Here is a 19856-nt window from a genome sequence, read left to right on the forward strand (position 1 = left end):
CAGATGTTCAAAGAGAAACAACACTCAGCGGAAGTGGGGAGGAAAGCCTTGGTATGAGCCTTGACAGCATTTTAAAAAGTTCCCTTCCAAGACCCTATATATCTGTTTTGGGGGGAAAAAAAACTTAATCTGAATTTCACTGTTATACATTTATAAAATATAGAGGATGCAATCTGTGAAAATGTTATTGTTTTTGTCAACTAAGGACTTTGTTTGTCCTCTATCCTTCAAAAAGAACCATAATTTGTTTTAATTTTGTGTTTTTATGAATTATTTTGTAATAGAAGTTGTCACTTTTTTCAAATGATTGATATCTCATTTTGGAGCAAAACTCTTTTCCATCTGAAACTCATTTCTTCTCTGAACATTTATGGTTCAGAGGCAAAGATGATAAATAGTTTCAGAGTTTTCAAGCTTTCAGATTCAACCAACCAAGCCGATTAAGGTATATTCACATTAGCATTCACATACAAACAAACAATGACAGGTACATACACAAACACACAGGAGGGGCTGGGCGAGCACTTACTTTGTGATTGGTTGTTGCATCACGAACAGAAGCTTCCTTCATTAGGGGAGACGGTGTGTAGGGGGATAAGGCTTTCACACTGCTCGCTGTCTTCTGGCAATCTGGGGGCGGAGGGATGAGGGTGTCAATCATCATCACAGTCATCATCTTGACAACTATCATTAAGATAATCATCCTCCTCTAAATGGGAACAAGCATTCACTGAAGAATAGAGAACATAACTGCCAAGCAGAGGATAGGCAGTCAAGCATGTGCATCTGATTACAGACTTAACTTAGCAAGGCTATAAGCTTCAGTGAAATCCATTGTCCTTGTAAGAATGTCAGAGGAGAAAAGGCTCTCTGTGTGTGTGTGTGTGTGTGTGTGTGTGTGTGTGTGTGTGTGTGTGTGTACACGTAAGTGCGTCAGGGTTGGGGTCAATTCATTTTTAATCAGTCAAGCCAGAATGTACTTAAACAGCAATTCACTTTGTAATGATAGAGCATTCATTCTTAAATTATTTTAATAAGTCATTTTAATCAAAACTTTAGAAGACTGGATATAAATCCCTTTAATAGCATTTTTCATCCCACCCCGAATTGAATATCTCACCCAGTATTTTCCCCCCTATTTTGTATGTGTGTCTGTGGTAGAAGTTTTCTGTAATAAAAAAGAGTTGAGAAACAAGAGAGTGTCCTTTCTGGGTTTATTCGTTACACCTGCAGGTGGGCACAAACTACCTTCAACAGAGTTTCAGGCTGAGTGAGCAACTTCCTCTTCTCTCAGTTCCCTCTTATACATTTCGCCGTTCCTTAACACCCATACTCCACGCCTATTTAGGGCTGGGTGATATGGTTGAAATCAATATCATGATAATCACAAGGATTTTTCTCAATATCAATATATATCACGATATGGTTCCTGTATGCAAAATCACGTTAAATAATCAAATTAATGTTCATCTCATTGAACCGAATGGTGATGTTAGGTGTGGTGTCAAACAAAACTGAAATATTCAAATAATATACCATATATACCATACCTCATTTTATGAGAGTTTTTAAGAAAAATGTGCTTGTCATCATCAATTTAGACAGCAGAAATGTATGTCACGATATTAAAATATCTTCATATCATCACGATATGATTCCACGGAAAGACGATAAACGATAATATTGAATTATCGCCCAGCCCTACGCCTATTGCATTACAGAAGTACAAAACAACTATTCATATGGTGAGGTCGAGGCAGGGTCAAACATGTAATAAAATCTGAAAATGTAATAAAGTCTCTGTCGCACATCACATGTAGGAACATCCAATCAGGACAGGAACAAGGTTTTGCATGTCACATATGGGGACATTTTGGCAATACTGTACTGCAATATGGTCATGCCAATAAAGCCTCTCTGATTTGAATAAAGCTTCTTTGAATTGACATCTGGTCAGGACAGGGTCAGGAAAGGGACAAGGGTCCTGCTGTATTTTTCCATTATAATTAGGTTCCTGCTGTATTTCTCCATTACATTGTCTGTTTACATGTTTACACTCTTAACAGTAGGCTATGCTATAGAGGCTTTGCAGTTGTGTCACAAATCTCCTGGCAACCACGGCTGCTGCTCTCATGGCGGTCCAGTGGAGAACAGGCTGTGTGCAAATATTGTCTAAATACTTAACAACCAGTCTAGAAAAAGAGAGGTAGCCTACCCAAGGATTGCAGTGGTGTGGCTGTAGGTCAATTCAGCAAAGATATAAGTAAGAGTGAATACTCTGATAAGGCAGATTTGTGTCCAAAATGTGGTTAGGAAACTGTCTTTAACTCTAGCCCCTCTGGTCTTAGTCTTTACTCCAATGCAGAGTTAGGTTGCAACATGCAACTAGTAGCCGGCACTACTAACCCTAGCTTCCACTTGATACTTTATCAGTGGCCAAATGATCAGTTCCCAGTCAAAAACAGCACAGAAATTAACCATGTCTATTGAATTCTGTTGAGACGGGCAAGTTAGAAACACAATCAGCCGTTCACAGCCACTGTTGCCAAGAGCTGAGGACCTCCAACATGGCCGCCATGGAGTTTGAGTTACACCACATTGAACTGTTCTGTACCTCTGAATGCGATGTTTCCGGCAAATGAAGGCGAATACTCTCCTCAGCCCCACCATGACGGGGTCCCAGTTGTTGTAGTGACATAAGAGCGTGGCGATGAAGAAGGAGAGGAAGACGGGGACGGCTCCAGCAAAAAACAGCCAGGAGAAACGCACCTGCCCGCACAGAGGGGGGAAAGTAACTAGTTACAACTAATCTAATTACTGTACTTCAGAGATTGGGTGTAGTAAAGAAAATTTAAATCTGTAACTTGATTGTTCCTTAAATAAACAACAATTTACTCTACTCTTCCTACTTTAATTTGAGTAAAACTGCCAACCTGCAGATTCAGGGCAGATTGAGATTGGAATAGGACTGACATTACTTAAAGGTTAACGCTGGTGTTTTTTAATGCATTTCTTACGTCAACAAATCCTATGAAAATAACAAAATCAGCAATTGCCAACAAATCTCGTCCATGTAGCCGGTGCCCAATGCAGCCATGTCCCAGCAGCCATAGAACTCCATTGTATTAAAAAACGATTAAAAACACGTCAAAGAGCCATGCTGCTGCTCTGGCAGCATATTTCATCATCACAATGCACCGGGCCGGCCGACTTTTTCCTCAAACAACTTAATAAGCCGGCTGTAAACACATTTTCGATATCAGGAAAGTAGAAGAATTTGATTTGGTAATAACTACAACAGTCTGACTTTTCATGGTAATAGTTAGCGATTTTTAAAAGTGAAACTATGTCTTTGTGAGTTGTATTTCAAGGTTTTTAGCTTACAATTGGAGCCAATGACTCCCGGGTTGAAGGCTAAAAACGGTATGTGGGAAGTCAGAAAGTAACGGGAGTAGAGCAAACGCATTGTTGATTTTGTTATTTTCATAGGATTTGTTGACGGTAAGAAATGCATTAAAAAAAAACAGCCTTATCCTTTAAATTGATAGGACAAAAACTGGATGAAAAGAATACAATTTGACTAAAAGCAATAAACATTTCTTAAGCAAAATTGAAATTGCTGCCAAAGTGAACCTGTGTTTTTTTTTTTTTTACATAATCTGCTCAGACCTTTCCTCTTTAAGTTGGAGACTCACCAATGCCAACCAAACAGGGTCATCACATAAATAGTGAACACTTAACCAAACAAACATCTCTCAAAGCAGCTGGCAGAAACATGTTTGCAACAAAAATCCACGTTTTCTCCATGGCCAAGATGAAAAAAAAACTTGAGGGCATTATCGTGAATCTCACTTTCCGATTAAAATGTAAAGAAAAAAAACCTTTCCAAATCTGAGCCCAATTGTGAAACTTACCTTCTGCATGCAAATATCTGCCATAATAGAGAGAGGGATGGTGAGGCTCAGGGCCAGAGTTCCTATTAGGGATGAGGTGAGGAAACAGCCCCTGTGAACAGAACGCCGCATCGTCAAAGTATTGAAACATTACTGAAATATTTTACTCAAGCTGAAATTCTGTTAGCTTAAAGTCAGAGTGAGAGCACATACATAGAAAACTGCTCAACTAAGAGTAGTTTGTTATACTCAAGTGCTTAGGTACTTGCAAAATGTAAATTGTGACAATTTGGCGTATGTTCCAATAGATTATGGGTGGGGTGCTCACCAAAGCCACAGGAACTCTGAGAGGACGGTCCCGATGAGGCCGTTGATGAGGATGTAGGTCCACACCAGCTGGCTGGGGAGCTCAAAGGCCTCGAAGCCCGTATAGTGCAGCAGGAGGAAGCCGGGCCACAGCAGCAGCAGGTTGAACAGACCCACAAACCCTGAGAGACACACAGCAGCTCCAGGTCAACAGAGGTACGACCAGACTCTGACGACCAGAGTGACGGTTGCAACAGCTGGTTGCATTTATAAACTTGTGACTTGACCATCCCAACCATATGGAAAAGAAATGGTTCATTTCTGTGCTGTTTTTGACTAGGAACTAATTTTGCTGCCACTGATGCATCTGATAGATTTTGTGTTTAGATGTCGTCAGGTTGTTAATATTAACATTGGTTCCTTTGCTAAATTAGCCTGCTGGCTAGTTAGCTAGCTAACAAAGCCAAAAAAGTGTTTAGTTTTATCGAGCTGACTCTTGTCAAGCTGCAACTCGTGCTTTGGAGCAGAGACTTGGACCGCAGGGGGAGGGGTTTAGACAATGTAGATTACTCTATCACAGTAATCAGACTTTAGAAACAAATCTACCATAGGCCATTCACTTTTACTTATGCTATATGTTTTAGATATCTCTATTTTTCTAACCCGGTTGTTATATGTTCAGCTGTTGCTTGTGTTCAGACAGTTCTCCACTTCACCTCGATGATGACATCAGACGTAGCTGCAAGGACATTTGTGACGCAACTGCAAAGCCTCTATAAATTGAAGTGGTTTAACTTTAAGTATAACTGAAGCCTCCAAATGAAGAAGCATATAAGTCCAATTTGATATTTCAGATGAGTGACATTTTCAAATTGCATGATATGAAGAGTGTTGGAGTGCGGTGTGCATTCATAGTGAAGAAAGCAGAGCTTGTTGTCTTTCAGCTGCTATATAACCATCAAACTCAATATGTTATGGAATGGCTATAAAATTGAAAGTACGAATGTCTAGTATGTCAAGTACATAATTTTGCATAATTGTAAGGAGACCCCAAAAAATCAAATAGGGTTCTTTGTTTGAAGGCATAATTGATAAAAAAAAATCAAATTATAGGGAGCCTAAATCTAATGATATCATCCAGAATTGGTTCAAAAAGTATGATTTTTAGGATTATGTCAAAGAAGGTTGAAACGATCCTGACAACTTGTCAAGACTGATAATCATGACCCAGGATGATAATTTTAGTCATATTCATGCAGCCCTGACCTATTAGCATGTATCACAATATCATCTGTATCATGTTTTCAGTTTGCAGCAAACTTCATGAAAACATGATACAGATGATATTGTGATACATGCTAATAGGTCAGGGCTGCATGAATATGACTAAAATTATCATCCTGGGTCATGATTATCAATCTTGATAATTTGGGGAAGAATTATTTTATTGCATTCTTTATCAACATACTGACAATACAACTACAACTTTTGTTCTAACTGAAAGTGACATGAAACATGTAAACTAAAATCATGATATACATGATATGTGACTGCTGTACAGCTGTAGTTGATATATACTTAAAAAATAATTTATGACTTTAACATCTGCTTACCAAAGAACATGGGAATGTCCAGCTTATCCTCCCGATCCACCCTTCGCTTGATCATTACAATGTAGACTGCGTAAAGCGCAGCGCCAGCCAACGACCACAGAGAACCTTCAGAAAACAAAGATTTCGATGCCATTATATAAAAAAACATAATGGTTCAAACTCTTTTCACTCACAGCCATGCTAGGGAACAGGGCAAACAATGGTGAGAAGGACTGACAGGTGTCTGTATTGAAACTTCATGGTTACCTATGATGCCTTTCCCGTCAGCATTGTCCATGCTGGAGAAACTAACGAGGGCAACACCTCCCATGCTGAACAAAAGAGAAGAGACACTCGATAAACTGACCCATTCAAGTCAGAAGGTTACATACTTACATACAAAAAAAATGACACCTACTCAAACAAAGACAGAGACAGCATAAAATTATAGGACTTTTTAAAGGATAGTAGGTCCTCGGTTGCCAAAATAATACTTTTAAAGCCAGGATCCTCTTTATTTTAGAGATAATGAATGCTTAATTTCTGCTGGTTTCCCAAAATAAATATACAACATTTTGGAAAAGAACTCTTCATTTATTGTTCACATAACCACTTTTTTTTTCTCAACACAGCTGCAAACAAAAAACATATTCCTTCAAGTGAAATTGAACTACAGCCTCTGTGGCTGATGCATATGGTGATCATGATCAGATTGAACACTGGTTGATTTAAAGCATGAAGACACATTAGGCAGACATCAACGGCGTAAAAAAACAATACATAAACTCCATGCAAATATAAACGGAGCACGCCCGGCTCCCTCACCTGTCAGCACTTTTCATTCTAAAGCTCTTACCTCAGAGCCACGGCTAACAGCTTGGACAAGGTGAAGCGGTCGCTGCTGTTACTTGGAAATATAGCTGCCAGGATGAGAGTAAACAGACCTGAAGAGGGAGAGGTGAAGGACCAGAGATGAGTCAGACAACACTGAAAGACTGTTGAAAGACTGAACAGCCAAGGCAGCAGATACAGTATATAGTACTCGAGCTACAAAGCATATATGATGGCTAACATCACCGTCAAGATCCAGAGATAAACGAGGGGAAAGCGGCCAATTTCCTTTAAACCAAGTTCTGTTACCTATTTGGCGACAACTGAATGGAAGAAGCACCCAAACACTGTCCACTTCACTTGCAATTACGATGGCTAGGATGGGTAGGATAACCTGCGTGATGACGGTCTTTGTACCGAAACGCTGTTGCCAATAAAACCGATTTTAACTGCAAGTGATGTGGACAGTGTGTGAGAGCTTCTTCCATTCAATTGTCGACGTTCAATCTTCTCTTCCGTACCCGTCTTGAGGGCTTTTCACACAGCACACATTTAGCCTAGAGTTATCTTTGCAGTTGGGCCAGAGTTAAAAGCCCTTTTGGGACTTTGAGGCGTGCAGAAGTTCTACTGTATCTATTTGTTGTCCAGTCACCTGAGGTGGATGACAGGATGTTGACGATGGCAACCTGCGTGTCGGACAGCGCCTCCTGGTAGGACAAGTTCGCCAGGAACCACTGTAAGAGGGACAGAGGCAGTGGATGGCAAGTGTGACAAACCTCTGACAGCTTTCCTACAAATCTTCCATTTAAAGTACCATACTTTTTCCCCAGACCTCAATTTCTAATCTGGATTTGAACACAATCTATTGTTGAAGTTTAGCCATCACATTTAAAAGATGTCAAATCAATCATGTAAAAAACACAATAGGTGAAAACTATGTATAATGTGTAGTCACCTGTATATTGTGACAAAGCAGCAATATTTTTGAACACTTTTCCAAACTTTGGAGTGTAATCCCCAAACTCTTCAAAATGTTGAAGCGATCAAATGCACTTTCAGTTCTTTTAAAGACTTTCAGACGTGCATCAGAACTCTGCTTTGACATCTCCCAGAGGTTCTGACTTGTTGCTTACAAAGAGTCAGGAAATTAAGAGTTGTTTACCTCTTGAAAGTTTAGAGATGAATGACTTGCTTTTCTGCATGCATAAAATGTTACTTTCTGCTCATTTACAAAATTCATATATGCCAAAAACTTAAGCCAATTTTTCAGAGCACCAGCCAAACAGTCTACGCCAACTGGCCTGCAAATAGGACAAAAAGAATGATCAGAGGGCCATGATGTTAATTAAGCTTTACGAGAAGTGAAGCCAGCAAGATACAAAAACTAAGAGGGGAAAAGTTTTATTTATAGTGAGTAACAATTCTTTAAATGTTTGTTGTATTAATAACATTAAATACAGAAAACCTAAGAAAAACAGCCTACCTCGATGTAACTGATCAACAATCAATCATAAAATTCATAACATTTTCCCAAATCCATACTATGTTTTTTGCAGAACGGTGGTTCTAAAAGTAGACCACCAGGAGTCCCGAGTGAATTGTAGAATAGTAATTTTGCTATTATTTAATTAATATACTGCATAATATATTGATGGCAGGATCATGGGCAGGATCCATATTTTCTGTAGTGTTATGTCCCTGCCAACGGCACTGAATGTTCATTTCTGAACAAAATTTTTAATCCAAAAATCTTCTCAGTTGTGGATTACCAAGTCGGTATCTTCTTAGATGATTTATCTGATTTATTTGACAGCTCTTAGCATGAAAATGCTTTGAATGGCTGTTGTTGAAACTATAATCCACTTGCTGACTGAATCTGATACCAGCCGTGTGTTTTCTCTGCAAAATGTAAACCAAAGAGCAGAGTGGGCAGAGACAGAGAAAAACAGTTATAAGGACCCGGGTGAAACTGCTTCTGTAACTGGCTAAAAAGTTTACTGCATGCAATCTTACAGCCTTCATTGGTTGTGTTGTACATGTGTCCTTGTGCACTTGCTGGAAAGGACACTGCGGTTTTCAGTGACTAACTTTGCTCAGCAGTAGTGCAGTTTTTTTAAGATGGGAGGCCAAAAGTTGTATTCTGCTAATACTCTCTCTCTTACTACTTTTTAATGAAAATAAAATCTCCATCAATCCTGCAGCAACAAAATCAGCGGCACACGATTATGTCCATATTTTGGGGCAACGAATCAGAATTAAAACTAACCAGTCCACGTCCAACGACAGCTGGCCCCTACTCACCACAAAGCAGAAGAAGAAGCTGATTTTGGCCACGTCAGTGACAGTCAGCTTGCCCACGGTACGCAGCATGGTCTCGTGGTCCTTGGCGGCCGGGTAGGACATGCGGGACAGCTTGGCCTCCAGGGCTTGAGTGGAGGGCAGCTGACGCACCTCCATGATATTACTAAAACGCACCCGCTGCTTTTTGGAAGCTGCTGGGAGGAAGAAATGGAGACAGGAGTGAGTAGATGGAGGCAGGGAAAGAGAAAATGTTTTATTAAAATGCCCAAGCATGGAATAAGCAATATGCAATTCCGACTCCCCATTTGCATTTGCAATAAGACCGTCCATGCATTGTACTCCACAGAATATCACGCTTATCAGCTGCTGATGCATGGTTGCGCTGAACGCAAAGCCAGTCAATTTCAGTACAGGTTACAATCATATGCACCCTTGAAATTCAAACCCAATAAAAACCCTAATCTATTGTCTCAAAACCTTTTCTTTGGGCTCCGTAAGCCATATTGCCTATCAGCCAGCTCCAAATATAGTGTTCAATTACAGCTCTCTAGAAATGCGTTGTACAAAAGTGTGGGAACCTGGAAGCCAAAATATCATCAAATGTGATCATTGCTTGGTGAGTGCAGACTAGACAGAGGAGAGCGTAATCCTCTCGTTTCTTATTATGATGGTATGTGAGGGGGAACTAAGCCTGAGGGTCGCTTAAAAGGTCAGACAGAGGTTTCTCATGCCATATACAGCTTTCCCATTGGCTGTGAACAATGATTATGCGGGGAGCCAATCTATTCTCATAGCTCACCGCTGCCCTCTGCTGTGCAAAGCTTGTATCTTATTGGAGTGGTGTATAATTGATAACGACAGAGACGTAATCTATCACAGATCATTCAAAATGCAACGCTTTCCACCCATTCATAAAGTATTAGTAGATTCAAAAGATGATATGTTGTTGATACAAGACGATGAAGATGATACAAAGTCAATACCAACCGAAAACAGGGTCTTCGTTCTATTTCTAATGTGTTATTCCCTGAGATTATTTGGCTTCAAGTTATTTTTAAAGCAGAAGAAACTCGTCCATGTACTCACAGGCATCACAGTCTGTGCTGAAACAGTGCGAGTGCTCAGCAGCTACATCCTGGAACTTCACTGGAACATACAGCGGTTCACTCTGCACCAGGGAGTGAGACAAAGACGGACATCTATTATTAAATTCAAGAGTTGTAGATTGTTGGCGAACCAAATCTGAACATCTATTTTGTATTTTTGTTAGCAGGTTATGATGTTAATGTTTACATAATTGTCTCTCTCCACTGTCAAATTGGAAAATGGTAAGAACTACATGTATCTACTGAACTCATGAGCTACTATAACACCTGTAGTACCTTCAACTAACAGATTGGTATAACCCTCATTATCACTGTCATTAAAATACTTACCAAAGAGTTGTTTACACTGGTGTCAGTGGTGCAGGGGGCAAAGTAGGCCTCAGCATCAGCAAACTGTAGAAAGGTGCAATTAAAACTGATGAGCTCACAGACTGAAAACAAACCAAGATTTCTAATACATAACTGAAATTCTCAATGCAAACACGCAGTTGTTTTAGTCTTCACTGAGTTATTTTTTGTTGTATTATCTTCTATATGTGTTATTCGTTTTGTTTTGTTTTATTTTTGCTGCTGCAATTACCAAATTTCCCCACAGGAATCATAAATGTTTCATCCTATCTTAACAGCATAGTGCCCCGTTGTGGTGGAAGTGTGACATGACTACTTACAAATGCAGAGTGCCTCCGCTGCAGGGTGCCGGTGCACTGCTGCCTCCAGGGCCGCCACAGCAGGAAGCCCAGCAAGTACAGCACAAACATGGAGGTCTTGGTGAACGTGCTGAAGAAGGGTTTGTTGTACTCCTGCCGCTTGAAAATGTACTGAGGGAACAAACAACAAAAGAGAGCTATTAGGATAATCATTTTATTAGTTAACCTACATGTGTTCTGGGCTGGAAAGTCCAGGCCAGGAACACCTCTGCCTCATATTTACATCCTCCTCAGCTTTTCTTCTGTTGTTTACAAAAAGAAAACACTGGTCTGCTTGACATCTTTCATTCCACCAAGCTTGAAGTTCAGTTCCACAGGGCGCTATCAGAGGGATTGCACTCTCAATTCAAATATGCGCAACCTCAGTTTTGCATCATAGACACTCCTGTCTGTATTAAGATTTTCTTTTGCATTTCATTGCTGGATTGAATGTAGTGGAGAGAGGAACAAAGCTGGGGTCATGAACCAGTAGGTCATGAACCAGGTTCAAACATGCAAAGCCTCGTGCACATGATCGACCTCACACCTAGTCTGCTGATCAAAAGTTTGGGGACACCTTGCCTTTTCTAAATTTTTAAAGTACTATTTTATTTTCTCTGTTATTTTTCAATTAAGATGTAAGGGGAAAATGCCTACAATGCTTTTATTAATGTAAAATAGCTATTTACTAATACTTTGGATAGATTTATTCAACACTCACACTTCATGTTCATCAAAGTGTCTTCTTTGGTATGAAGAGGTATGAAGTTTTGTCTACCAACCAGCACCACAAACCTCTGGGACGTCCTGCAGAAGGCAGAGCGTCTCTGAGGAACGCCTGGAAAAACTGACTGTTCCCATTAAAGGAATAGTTCACCCAAAAATGAAAATTCTGTCATCATCTACTCACCCTCATGCCAGTTGAAACACAGGTGAAGTTTGTCCATATAACACACAGGGAGGCTGCCAGCACAACTCCATGTCTTTTTGGAACTCTAAAGAACAGGTCCCCATTGACTTCAGTTGTTTTGGAGAAGGCTGCTACCAAGTTGTGCTGGCAACCTCCCTGTGTGTTATATGGACAAACTTCACCTGTGTTTCATTTGGCATGAGGGTGAGTAGATGATGACAGAATTTTCATTTTTGGGTGAACTATTCCTTTAAGGATGTGTGTGCAGCATTTACAGTTGGTAAGGAGGTTTTTTATTTGATGAACATACAGTATAGTTTAATTCATTTTTTTAGTGTGATTTTTCTCAAACTAAACCTAGTTAGTCTTTAATGGTGTTAAGTTAAGTTGCAAACCAACAAAGAAAACATTCTTATTTATTAAGCATTTTCAAAAGCTAGGTGTCCCCAAGCTGCTGTGGTGATCGTGTACTGCAGCCCAAAAGAACCCAGCAGGGGGGAGGTAAGCTGGCTGACTGTGAGACAGTCCTTACTGAGGTCAGCTCAGAGGAAGCCACCCAGATGACATCCACCAGCAGGAGTATCACCACCCCCAGGGCCATGCGCCTCCGCTGGGCCGCCGAGCTGCTCTGAGAGCCCATCCGGTTCATGATGAACACCCACACCATCTGGACACTGCTAGAGAAGAGCACACGCATGCATGAACACACACACACATTTTCTAATTAAAGACCCCAGGAAATGGCATCTTTACTTCCTTGATTTGATGCATTTCCTGTTGAAACAGGATGTTGGGGCTGGACATAATGTAGTGAGGGATCATTCTAAACCAATGGAATATGAGTCAGGGAGAGAAAGGCAATTTTAGGGGTGCGGAGGGGCAGGATTGATCAAAAATCTGATATTAGAAATTTACAGTATATTTACGCCTACTGGTGCAGCATGAGGTCACCATGAAAGATACTCTGCAGTTTCCAGGAAGTAAAAGTAATGGGAGTTCATTTCATGGGGACCTTAACCTGAACTGCACTATCGCACTCAGCATTTTCCGCAGAAATTCATGACAATGTGGTGTTGTGACACTGTTAATGACTTTCCGACAGAAGTGATGTATATGTAAATGAAGACAGGATTGTAAATATATCAAGGGCGTTTCAGAACCTGTCCCACAACATTCACTGTAGGACAGAAATGTAAATATTTTAAGTTGTAGTTCAAATATGGCAGCACCTGTAAATCCTTCGAAAGGATTCTTCTATGGGAACTTCTGTGAAGCCTCTTCAGTCAGGCTGGAGTCTGAGAGTGAAAACAACAGCCATCCTCAGCACAAATGGTCCACAATCTATTCTCAAAGCCCTCACATTATTATGCAAGACTGAACATTGCCATTGAGGTGAAAATCCAGAAGGACTTACTTTGGTGCCCAGACAGATAAGATAACTTACAGGCTAGAGCATGTTATAACTAATCGTAACATGCAAGCAGAACTTAACGAAGAACATAACGGACAACATTTTACATACTAACACAGATCTATTCAAAGAGAAATTTTACCCTGTGAAAAGCACGTTGCAAAGTCAGCCCTGGTTTCTCCAGGTGCAGCTCAGTCTCAGTCGATAACACAATGTGGAACAGCTCAGAAATGTTGGTGAACACCAACCAGGGGATCCACGGCAAATCAAAACCTGACACGAAAAGGGAGGAATAGATAGTTACTCTATATCTAACAGATTGTAGCTTTTATTTAAAATCAATGACCAGGATTTTGTAACGTCACAGCAAAACAACAGTGGAAATATTGATGTGAAACAGCCTTGACTCATGAAGTGATCCAGTCAGCAGCAGTAAGCCAAGCCAAGTCTAAAACTACCAGAGATTCAGTCGTGCTACAACTTTGTTTACATAGTGATATACTTAATTAAAGATATATTTCTCTCTGAAATGATTGTCTGAGCTTTTGAAACGGGCACTGCATGTGAGATGTGGCACGTGGCAGTATGTGACAACTAAATGAGAGTTCGACCTGCACTAGTATGAGGCTGGAAAAGGTTTGATTACATTTGCAACGGCTGTCAGCATTACAGTGGACATGCACAGTAAACAGAGCTGTATGTAAAATTATGATGAGTTTAGAGATTGTTTGCCATACGCAAGCTAAACTCTCCAAGGTCATATGTGAAAACAGTCAATGTTTTGGTAGCTGACTTGAACCCCTGCATGCACAGTAAGCCAACCGTGAGCAACAGCTAGCCAGTTTATTAGCTCTAAAGCTACATTAACGCGATAGACTGGGGGTCTAACACGCACACAGCTAGCAATGTTTCGATATAACGTCGATTCCTCAGATACAAAACATGGATTAGATCGGATACGAGCGACCCTGTCTAGTTAAGGTTATCTAGTGACAACGTTATGCTACGTGTATTTATCAGATAACGATAACGTTAGCTAGATGCTAACACTCTTGCTAGATTGTCAAGTGATCAAATTATCAGTCTTTTTACCTGAATGGTGGGAGAAATCATTTATTTGGTTACCGCCATTAATTACTCGTCTTTTCATAAGTTGCAATGTCCGAAGTATCGATAAATGCCCAGTTATTACGATGAAATGATTGACAGCCCAATGGTTGTAAACATTAGCACACTCGCCCCTTTTTTCTGATCAGGTGACATCACTTAACGCATACCGAGGCTTCTGGGATATGTAGTGTTTCAGTGGGACTTCAGTCAGATGACCGTTATTCTCTTGTCTCCAGAACATTATTAACATAAAAAAGCTTTCACAAGATTCAGGCTGCTTAACGAATACTCATGCACGTATTATAATATTGACTCTGGAGTTTTTAGCTGCAACCAGCAGCTAGTGGAGGTTGGTCGGTTGGTCCATCAACAGGTCAAAAAATAAATAAATAAATACAATGTGCTGTTTTCATCAGCTGATCATAGGAGTTTTGCTGAGGTAGGCTATAAGACTCATGCCTGTTCTGGGGCAGATGTACTCATGCTTGTTCTGGGGGCAGATTTATTTAAGTAGGGTGTAAGACTCATGCTTGTTCTGGGGGCAGATTTATTTAAAGTAGGGTGTAAGACTCATGCTTGTTCTGGGGGCAGATTTATTTAAGTAGGGTGTAAGACTCATGCTTGTTCTGGGGGCAGCTTTATTTACAGTAGGTTATAAGCCTTCTGTAGAGTACAACAGGTGGTGACATCACCTGGCACAAAGACCAGGCAATTGCAGATGGCCAGTTCAGTACCGTACTTTTAACCATTAGTTGTTAGGCTTCACCATAGATTTGGGTGGGGTTTAGTTACTCTTTAAGAAAATTAAAGACATCAGGGTCCAGCGAGAAGTGGTCATTGTACCTGGAGAGAAAAAGTTTAAGAAAAGAAATTTATGCAGTCATCATCAACAAAGTGCAAGAGGAGAACAAATGCTATTTTAAAGCACCAATGTCCACCAGCAAGGATTATTATCTGTATGCTTGTGAAGGACCAGAACTTAGCTTGTTGGACCAGAACTTAGCTTGTTGCACTGTCTCGTAGCACCTTTGTCCTGTTGGACCAGAACTTAGCTCTATAGCACTGACTCTCGTTGTTCTCTCCTATCTAGAAACTTGCTTGTGTTGTATGCAAATCTCATGTGTAAGTCGCTTTGGATAAAAGCGTCTGCCAAATGTGAAATTGTAATTGTAATTGTAATTGTAAAGCCACAGCAAGGAGCAAAGGAGAGTCGAAACATTAAGTCTTTGCCTGCAGAAGCTTCACCTGAGTAATACTAACTTTTATCTAAGGTCAGTATGAATGAACTCTGTGACGTAGCATCCATTTCTCTGCTGCGATGTTCTGAGGATCAGTTACAGGGGGTGGAAAAAATAATAGAAACACCTTACAATATAATTCAATACAATACAATAGTTCTGCAACAAATACCAGCTTTGTGAAGCTCATAATGTTCATTTTTTTTATAGAGACTGTGTCACAGAGGTATTGATTCAACTCTATGGTAATTTTTGAGGCCTTAGAGACTTTTCACCTGACATATGCTTGGTCCAAACAATTGTGTACTTATACTGTAAGGTACTTATAGAGAGGACAGCAGGCAACATGGTGGCATGAACATCCATTTCCAGGTCATTGTGGAAAGAGGAAAGTAGGAGAGAGAAAGGGCTTATGTGCACTAGCAAAGTGTCTAAACTGCATTAATAAGCTAAAATGACAAAAATGTTAATGAATAATGTTAAATAGGCCTAGGTATATGTATCGTATACTGTATATACGATACGAATGGATATAGAAAATACCCCTCATTCTACTAGAGGTTAGCCTGCATTACTTCATTATGTTATGTGGCCTACAAAAAACAAAAAAGAATATAGAAGGCACCTTTAATGAGCGCAAATAAAAAAGTGCATAAGAAAGCAAAAGAACATAAGCACAGGCTATATTAAATGCTGCTAATATTAGCGGAATGTACCTCCCTAAAACTTTAAACATAAAAAGTTAAATAAGTAAAATAAAAACATGAGCTTTCTTTTTTCTGAATTGATCTATTTATTCTGCTTTAATGTTGCAATGTTTTCTCTTTTAACTGTAGATCTTGAATGTCGTTTGACCCTTTTATGTCTTTCTAAGTTCTTGTTAATTGTTTTTTTTATTTTGTGTGTTTATTTTTCCTGAATTGTGTTTTTTTTTCTGTTGGGGATGCATGATACATTGATATAAACATCACCCAAATGTGACTGGTTTTCATGCCATGACCACCATGCTCATTGCACAGTATTATTTAACATTTTAAACCTTTGTCATCATGTCGCAGGCCTGGTTCGTATCACCACCCATCCAGTCATGTGCACACATTCACTTCTCATAGCCAATGAATGGAGGCAAACTGTTGCAACTATTGTTAGATTAGCATGACCTGTCACTCACAGATGCTAAATAGCTAGGCTACATGGAAATTGAGACTGTTTTCATTGGTCTGAACCATATTGGAAAAGTTTACTTTGCTGCATTTCTGTTTTTGGTTCATTTAGGTTCACACTACCCAGTTACAAGTGGAGCAGCAAGGCCCTAAGTCTCTAGCCAGACTCTTCTCTTCTGTGGTTCCCCGGTGGTGGAACGAGTTGCCAAACTCCATTCGATCCGCAGAATCCCTCTCCATCCTTAAGAAAAGGCTAAAGACCCAGCTCTTTAGCGAATACCTCCTTTCATAAAAAAAAAATTTTTTGATGCACTCTATGCATTACCTCATAGCACTGCCTTGTAGCACTCCCTCGTAGCACCTATGTCCTGTTGGACCAGAACTTAGCTTGTTGCACTGTCTCGTAGCACCTTTGTCCTGTTGGACCAGAACTTAGCTCTATAGCACTTACTCTCGTTGTTCTCTCCTATCTAGAAACTTGCTTGTGTTGTATGCAAATCTCATGTGTAAGTCGCTTTGGATAAAAGCGTACCGTTTGGCTCAGGCCTTCCCGCAGCGACCCGGGTTCGAATCCGACCCGTGGTCCTTTGCTGCATGTCCTCCCCTCGCTCTCTCTCCCATACCTTCCTGTCTCTCTCTCACTATATCTCACAAATAAAGCAGAAAATGCCAAAATAAATCTTTAAAAAAAAATGTGAAATTGTAAAATTGTAATTGTAAAGTGAACCAGGGCTTGTAAACAAAATGACTCACAAGTAGTTTGTAGTTTGTTTATTGGGTTTTGGTAACCTGTCATTCCGCAAGGTTAAAAATGTTATGCTAGCTTCCAAGCATGTGTAACTGTTGTGTAACTGTTGGCTATCAGATGTCAACATCTGTCTCCAAACACCCATAAACCCTTGTGTTTTATGGTCATTTCCTGTAGTGGTTTCCACATCGCTTAAAGCTGGCACATGGCCCGAAGTCATGCCGCTCTTGCCTATCTGAAAGTTTGCAAAGTCGTACACGTGATACCAAAACGCATCTGTGTTATCCGTGTTATCTGCATTTCCACAACTTTGTTTAGAAATAAGAAATGTTGCTGAATATTGACTTATAAGGCGGCTGAAATCCGCTCTTGCCGCTACATAATCAGCGGTGTACCGGCACAGGTTTTTGGAGCTCACCCAGTCCTATCATACCGCATCACAGTTCACTTGGAAGAGGACTGAGACACATTTTTAGTTACTTATTTTTGCCACCTTGAGTTGGAGTGGCATTGTTCTCACATGCTGAAGCAAACGCTCCAGAGTTTGAATAAATCCCAAACATGCTTGCTGTCAACGTACCTAATTCACCTGTTGTTTTGCTTGATTTTTCATCTCCTAAGCCATGGTTGCATCATGTGTTTGTGATTGAAGGAGTGTTTTTTAACACCTCTGACTGGAGTGATGCCTCTGAGGTTTGGGTTGTCATTGTCTGACTATAACACGGAGGTGTGAACAACCTGCCTCTCTACACCACATAGTTTTGTTAAATGTGACAAATTTCTTGGGCATTGTTGGAACAAGCAGTGCGTCCATGTGTTTACACGTGTTTGTGTGTGTGTGTGTGTGTGTGTGTGTGTGCATAGGTCAAGATCCATTGCATCTTTAAGGCCATGATACAAATGAAATATTTTGTCAACAGAGAATTTTGCCAACAATTAATAGCAACAGTATTTTGACAATACAGGTCTGTTCCTTATAGTTAACTATGTTGTCCATATTGACCTGAAGGCAACGTCGCCCATCTCTGTTGCCTCAAAAATTTGGGCAGTTAAGGACAAACAGTCATGCACTGGTCTTTCACACCAAGCAGAGCAGACTTTGACCCGGCTCTCAACACTGATCTTGATCTGGGTGGTTTTTGCAGACACTTTGCGGACACTTTCATACTGACGGACAACCAGTGTATTTCCCAAGTATCTTCTTGTCCAATATAGTCATAGTAGAACCTTTTCCCATCTCTTAATGACTTGAAAATCTCCTAAAACAAGAAATAACAACATAGGCTATTACATTCATCTACTAGTTATCATGTAGAATAATAGAAACTTATGGTTGGCATACTTGGACAGAACTCCCAAGTAGGGGAGGATGGGGTAAACTGAGCCCCTTTTTACATTTTGTGCTACTACAGCAAAACAATGTGTATTTATTTCACACAATAATTGCTATGTAAGGTTGTTGGGTATTCATAGAAATTAAAACATTTTCTGTAGCTTAGAAGTACGACCAGCCCAGGGTGAGGGTAAGTTGAGCCCAATGGGTATAAAATTGTCCACAATTTAAAACCTTTATTTTTGTCCTGTCCTTTCACTAGAGCCTTAGCCAGCATGCAGGGGCAGACAAGCTGTCTCTCCATTCTGTCTCTTCTGATAACCAGAGTTAGCATTTTTGAGCCATGGGTTCACTTCCCTCAGCTGAAAAAATATGATGATTTGAATGGGGTTTTGGTTAAAAGCCTGAGAATAAGGTCTGTGGTTAAGACAAGCTTAAAGTAAGCTGATAACAAATGGCTAACTGTTTTAGAAATTGAACTACAATGGGTTAGTTTCACAATAACGTCATTATGCAGAATAGTCTGCCATAAATCCTCTGAACTGTAGAACTCGCAGTATTTTCAATTTCGTTTGTAGATTTACCAATTTATAGTTTTTTCCAATTGTAGTTTTTTAAATTGTAGGTTTTTGAATTTGCTAGTGTGCTAGCTTGCCTGAAGCTGAAGCTTTGAGTGTTTGTGACGTTGGATGAATGCGACCTCTGCTGTAGTTCATTTTTTTCACAGGTTAGCCTAGCGTTATCTTTTTACTAAATGGATTACAATTATGCTTTAAAATTCATGAAAGCAGTGTTGATTCATCAAAATTATCTCAGATAGCAAAATGTATAACAAGATGCAGGCATGCGTTAAACACAGAGCTTATGTTCAGCATCAGTTCAAAACCACATTCAAAAACTCATGGCTGTGGCCAAAGAACCATGGCGGAGCTAACTTCCGCGCTGGCCTACAACAAAACGTCATTGCTGGACCACTCAATAGTTACTCAGGGTAACTAGTTCTAGAGCCCTCTAAGGAGGCTCTGTTAGATTAACCACTCATCTAGTTGCCTCAGCGCACTGAAATTGAACATGTTCAGCCAATCCAGATGAGCCTACAAAACCCTATGATGCTCCGCCCTATATAAGGTGAGGGTACCTGTAGTAAAAATCCCTATTTTCTTTTCTTTTTTTTTTTTTTTTCCTTTTCCTCACCTACCTCACTTCCTTTCCTCTCCTTTCCTCATCA

General features: G+C 40.1%; 1 protein-coding gene across 1 annotated transcript; it reads right to left on the minus strand.

The window, feature by feature from the left end:
- Positions 1-235: 235 nt before the first annotated feature.
- Positions 236-14243, minus strand: LOC139664021 (solute carrier family 35 member F5-like). The gene is made up of 16 exons (XM_071542825.1): positions 14129-14243; positions 13179-13309; positions 12855-12920; positions 12158-12302; positions 10698-10847; positions 10360-10422; positions 10010-10091; positions 8924-9114; positions 7275-7356; positions 6648-6735; positions 6059-6123; positions 5813-5917; positions 4222-4381; positions 3915-4005; positions 2615-2769; positions 236-630 (listed from the first exon to the last, which is right to left on the minus strand). Exons 4-16 carry the CDS (start codon positions 12290-12292, stop codon positions 549-551), a joined length of 1449 nt encoding a protein of 482 aa, XP_071398926.1. The 5' UTR covers positions 12293-12302; positions 12855-12920; positions 13179-13309; positions 14129-14243; the 3' UTR covers positions 236-548.
- Positions 14244-19856: the final 5613 nt, after the last annotated feature.

This window comes from Centroberyx affinis, unplaced genomic scaffold (assembly GCF_046629955.1).
Source record: "Centroberyx affinis isolate AG114_WGS23_722 - 3 ecotype Tasmania unplaced genomic scaffold, CSIRO-AGI_Caff_v1 ptg004190l_1, whole genome shotgun sequence".
Lineage (NCBI taxonomy): Eukaryota > Metazoa > Chordata > Actinopteri > Beryciformes > Berycidae > Centroberyx > Centroberyx affinis.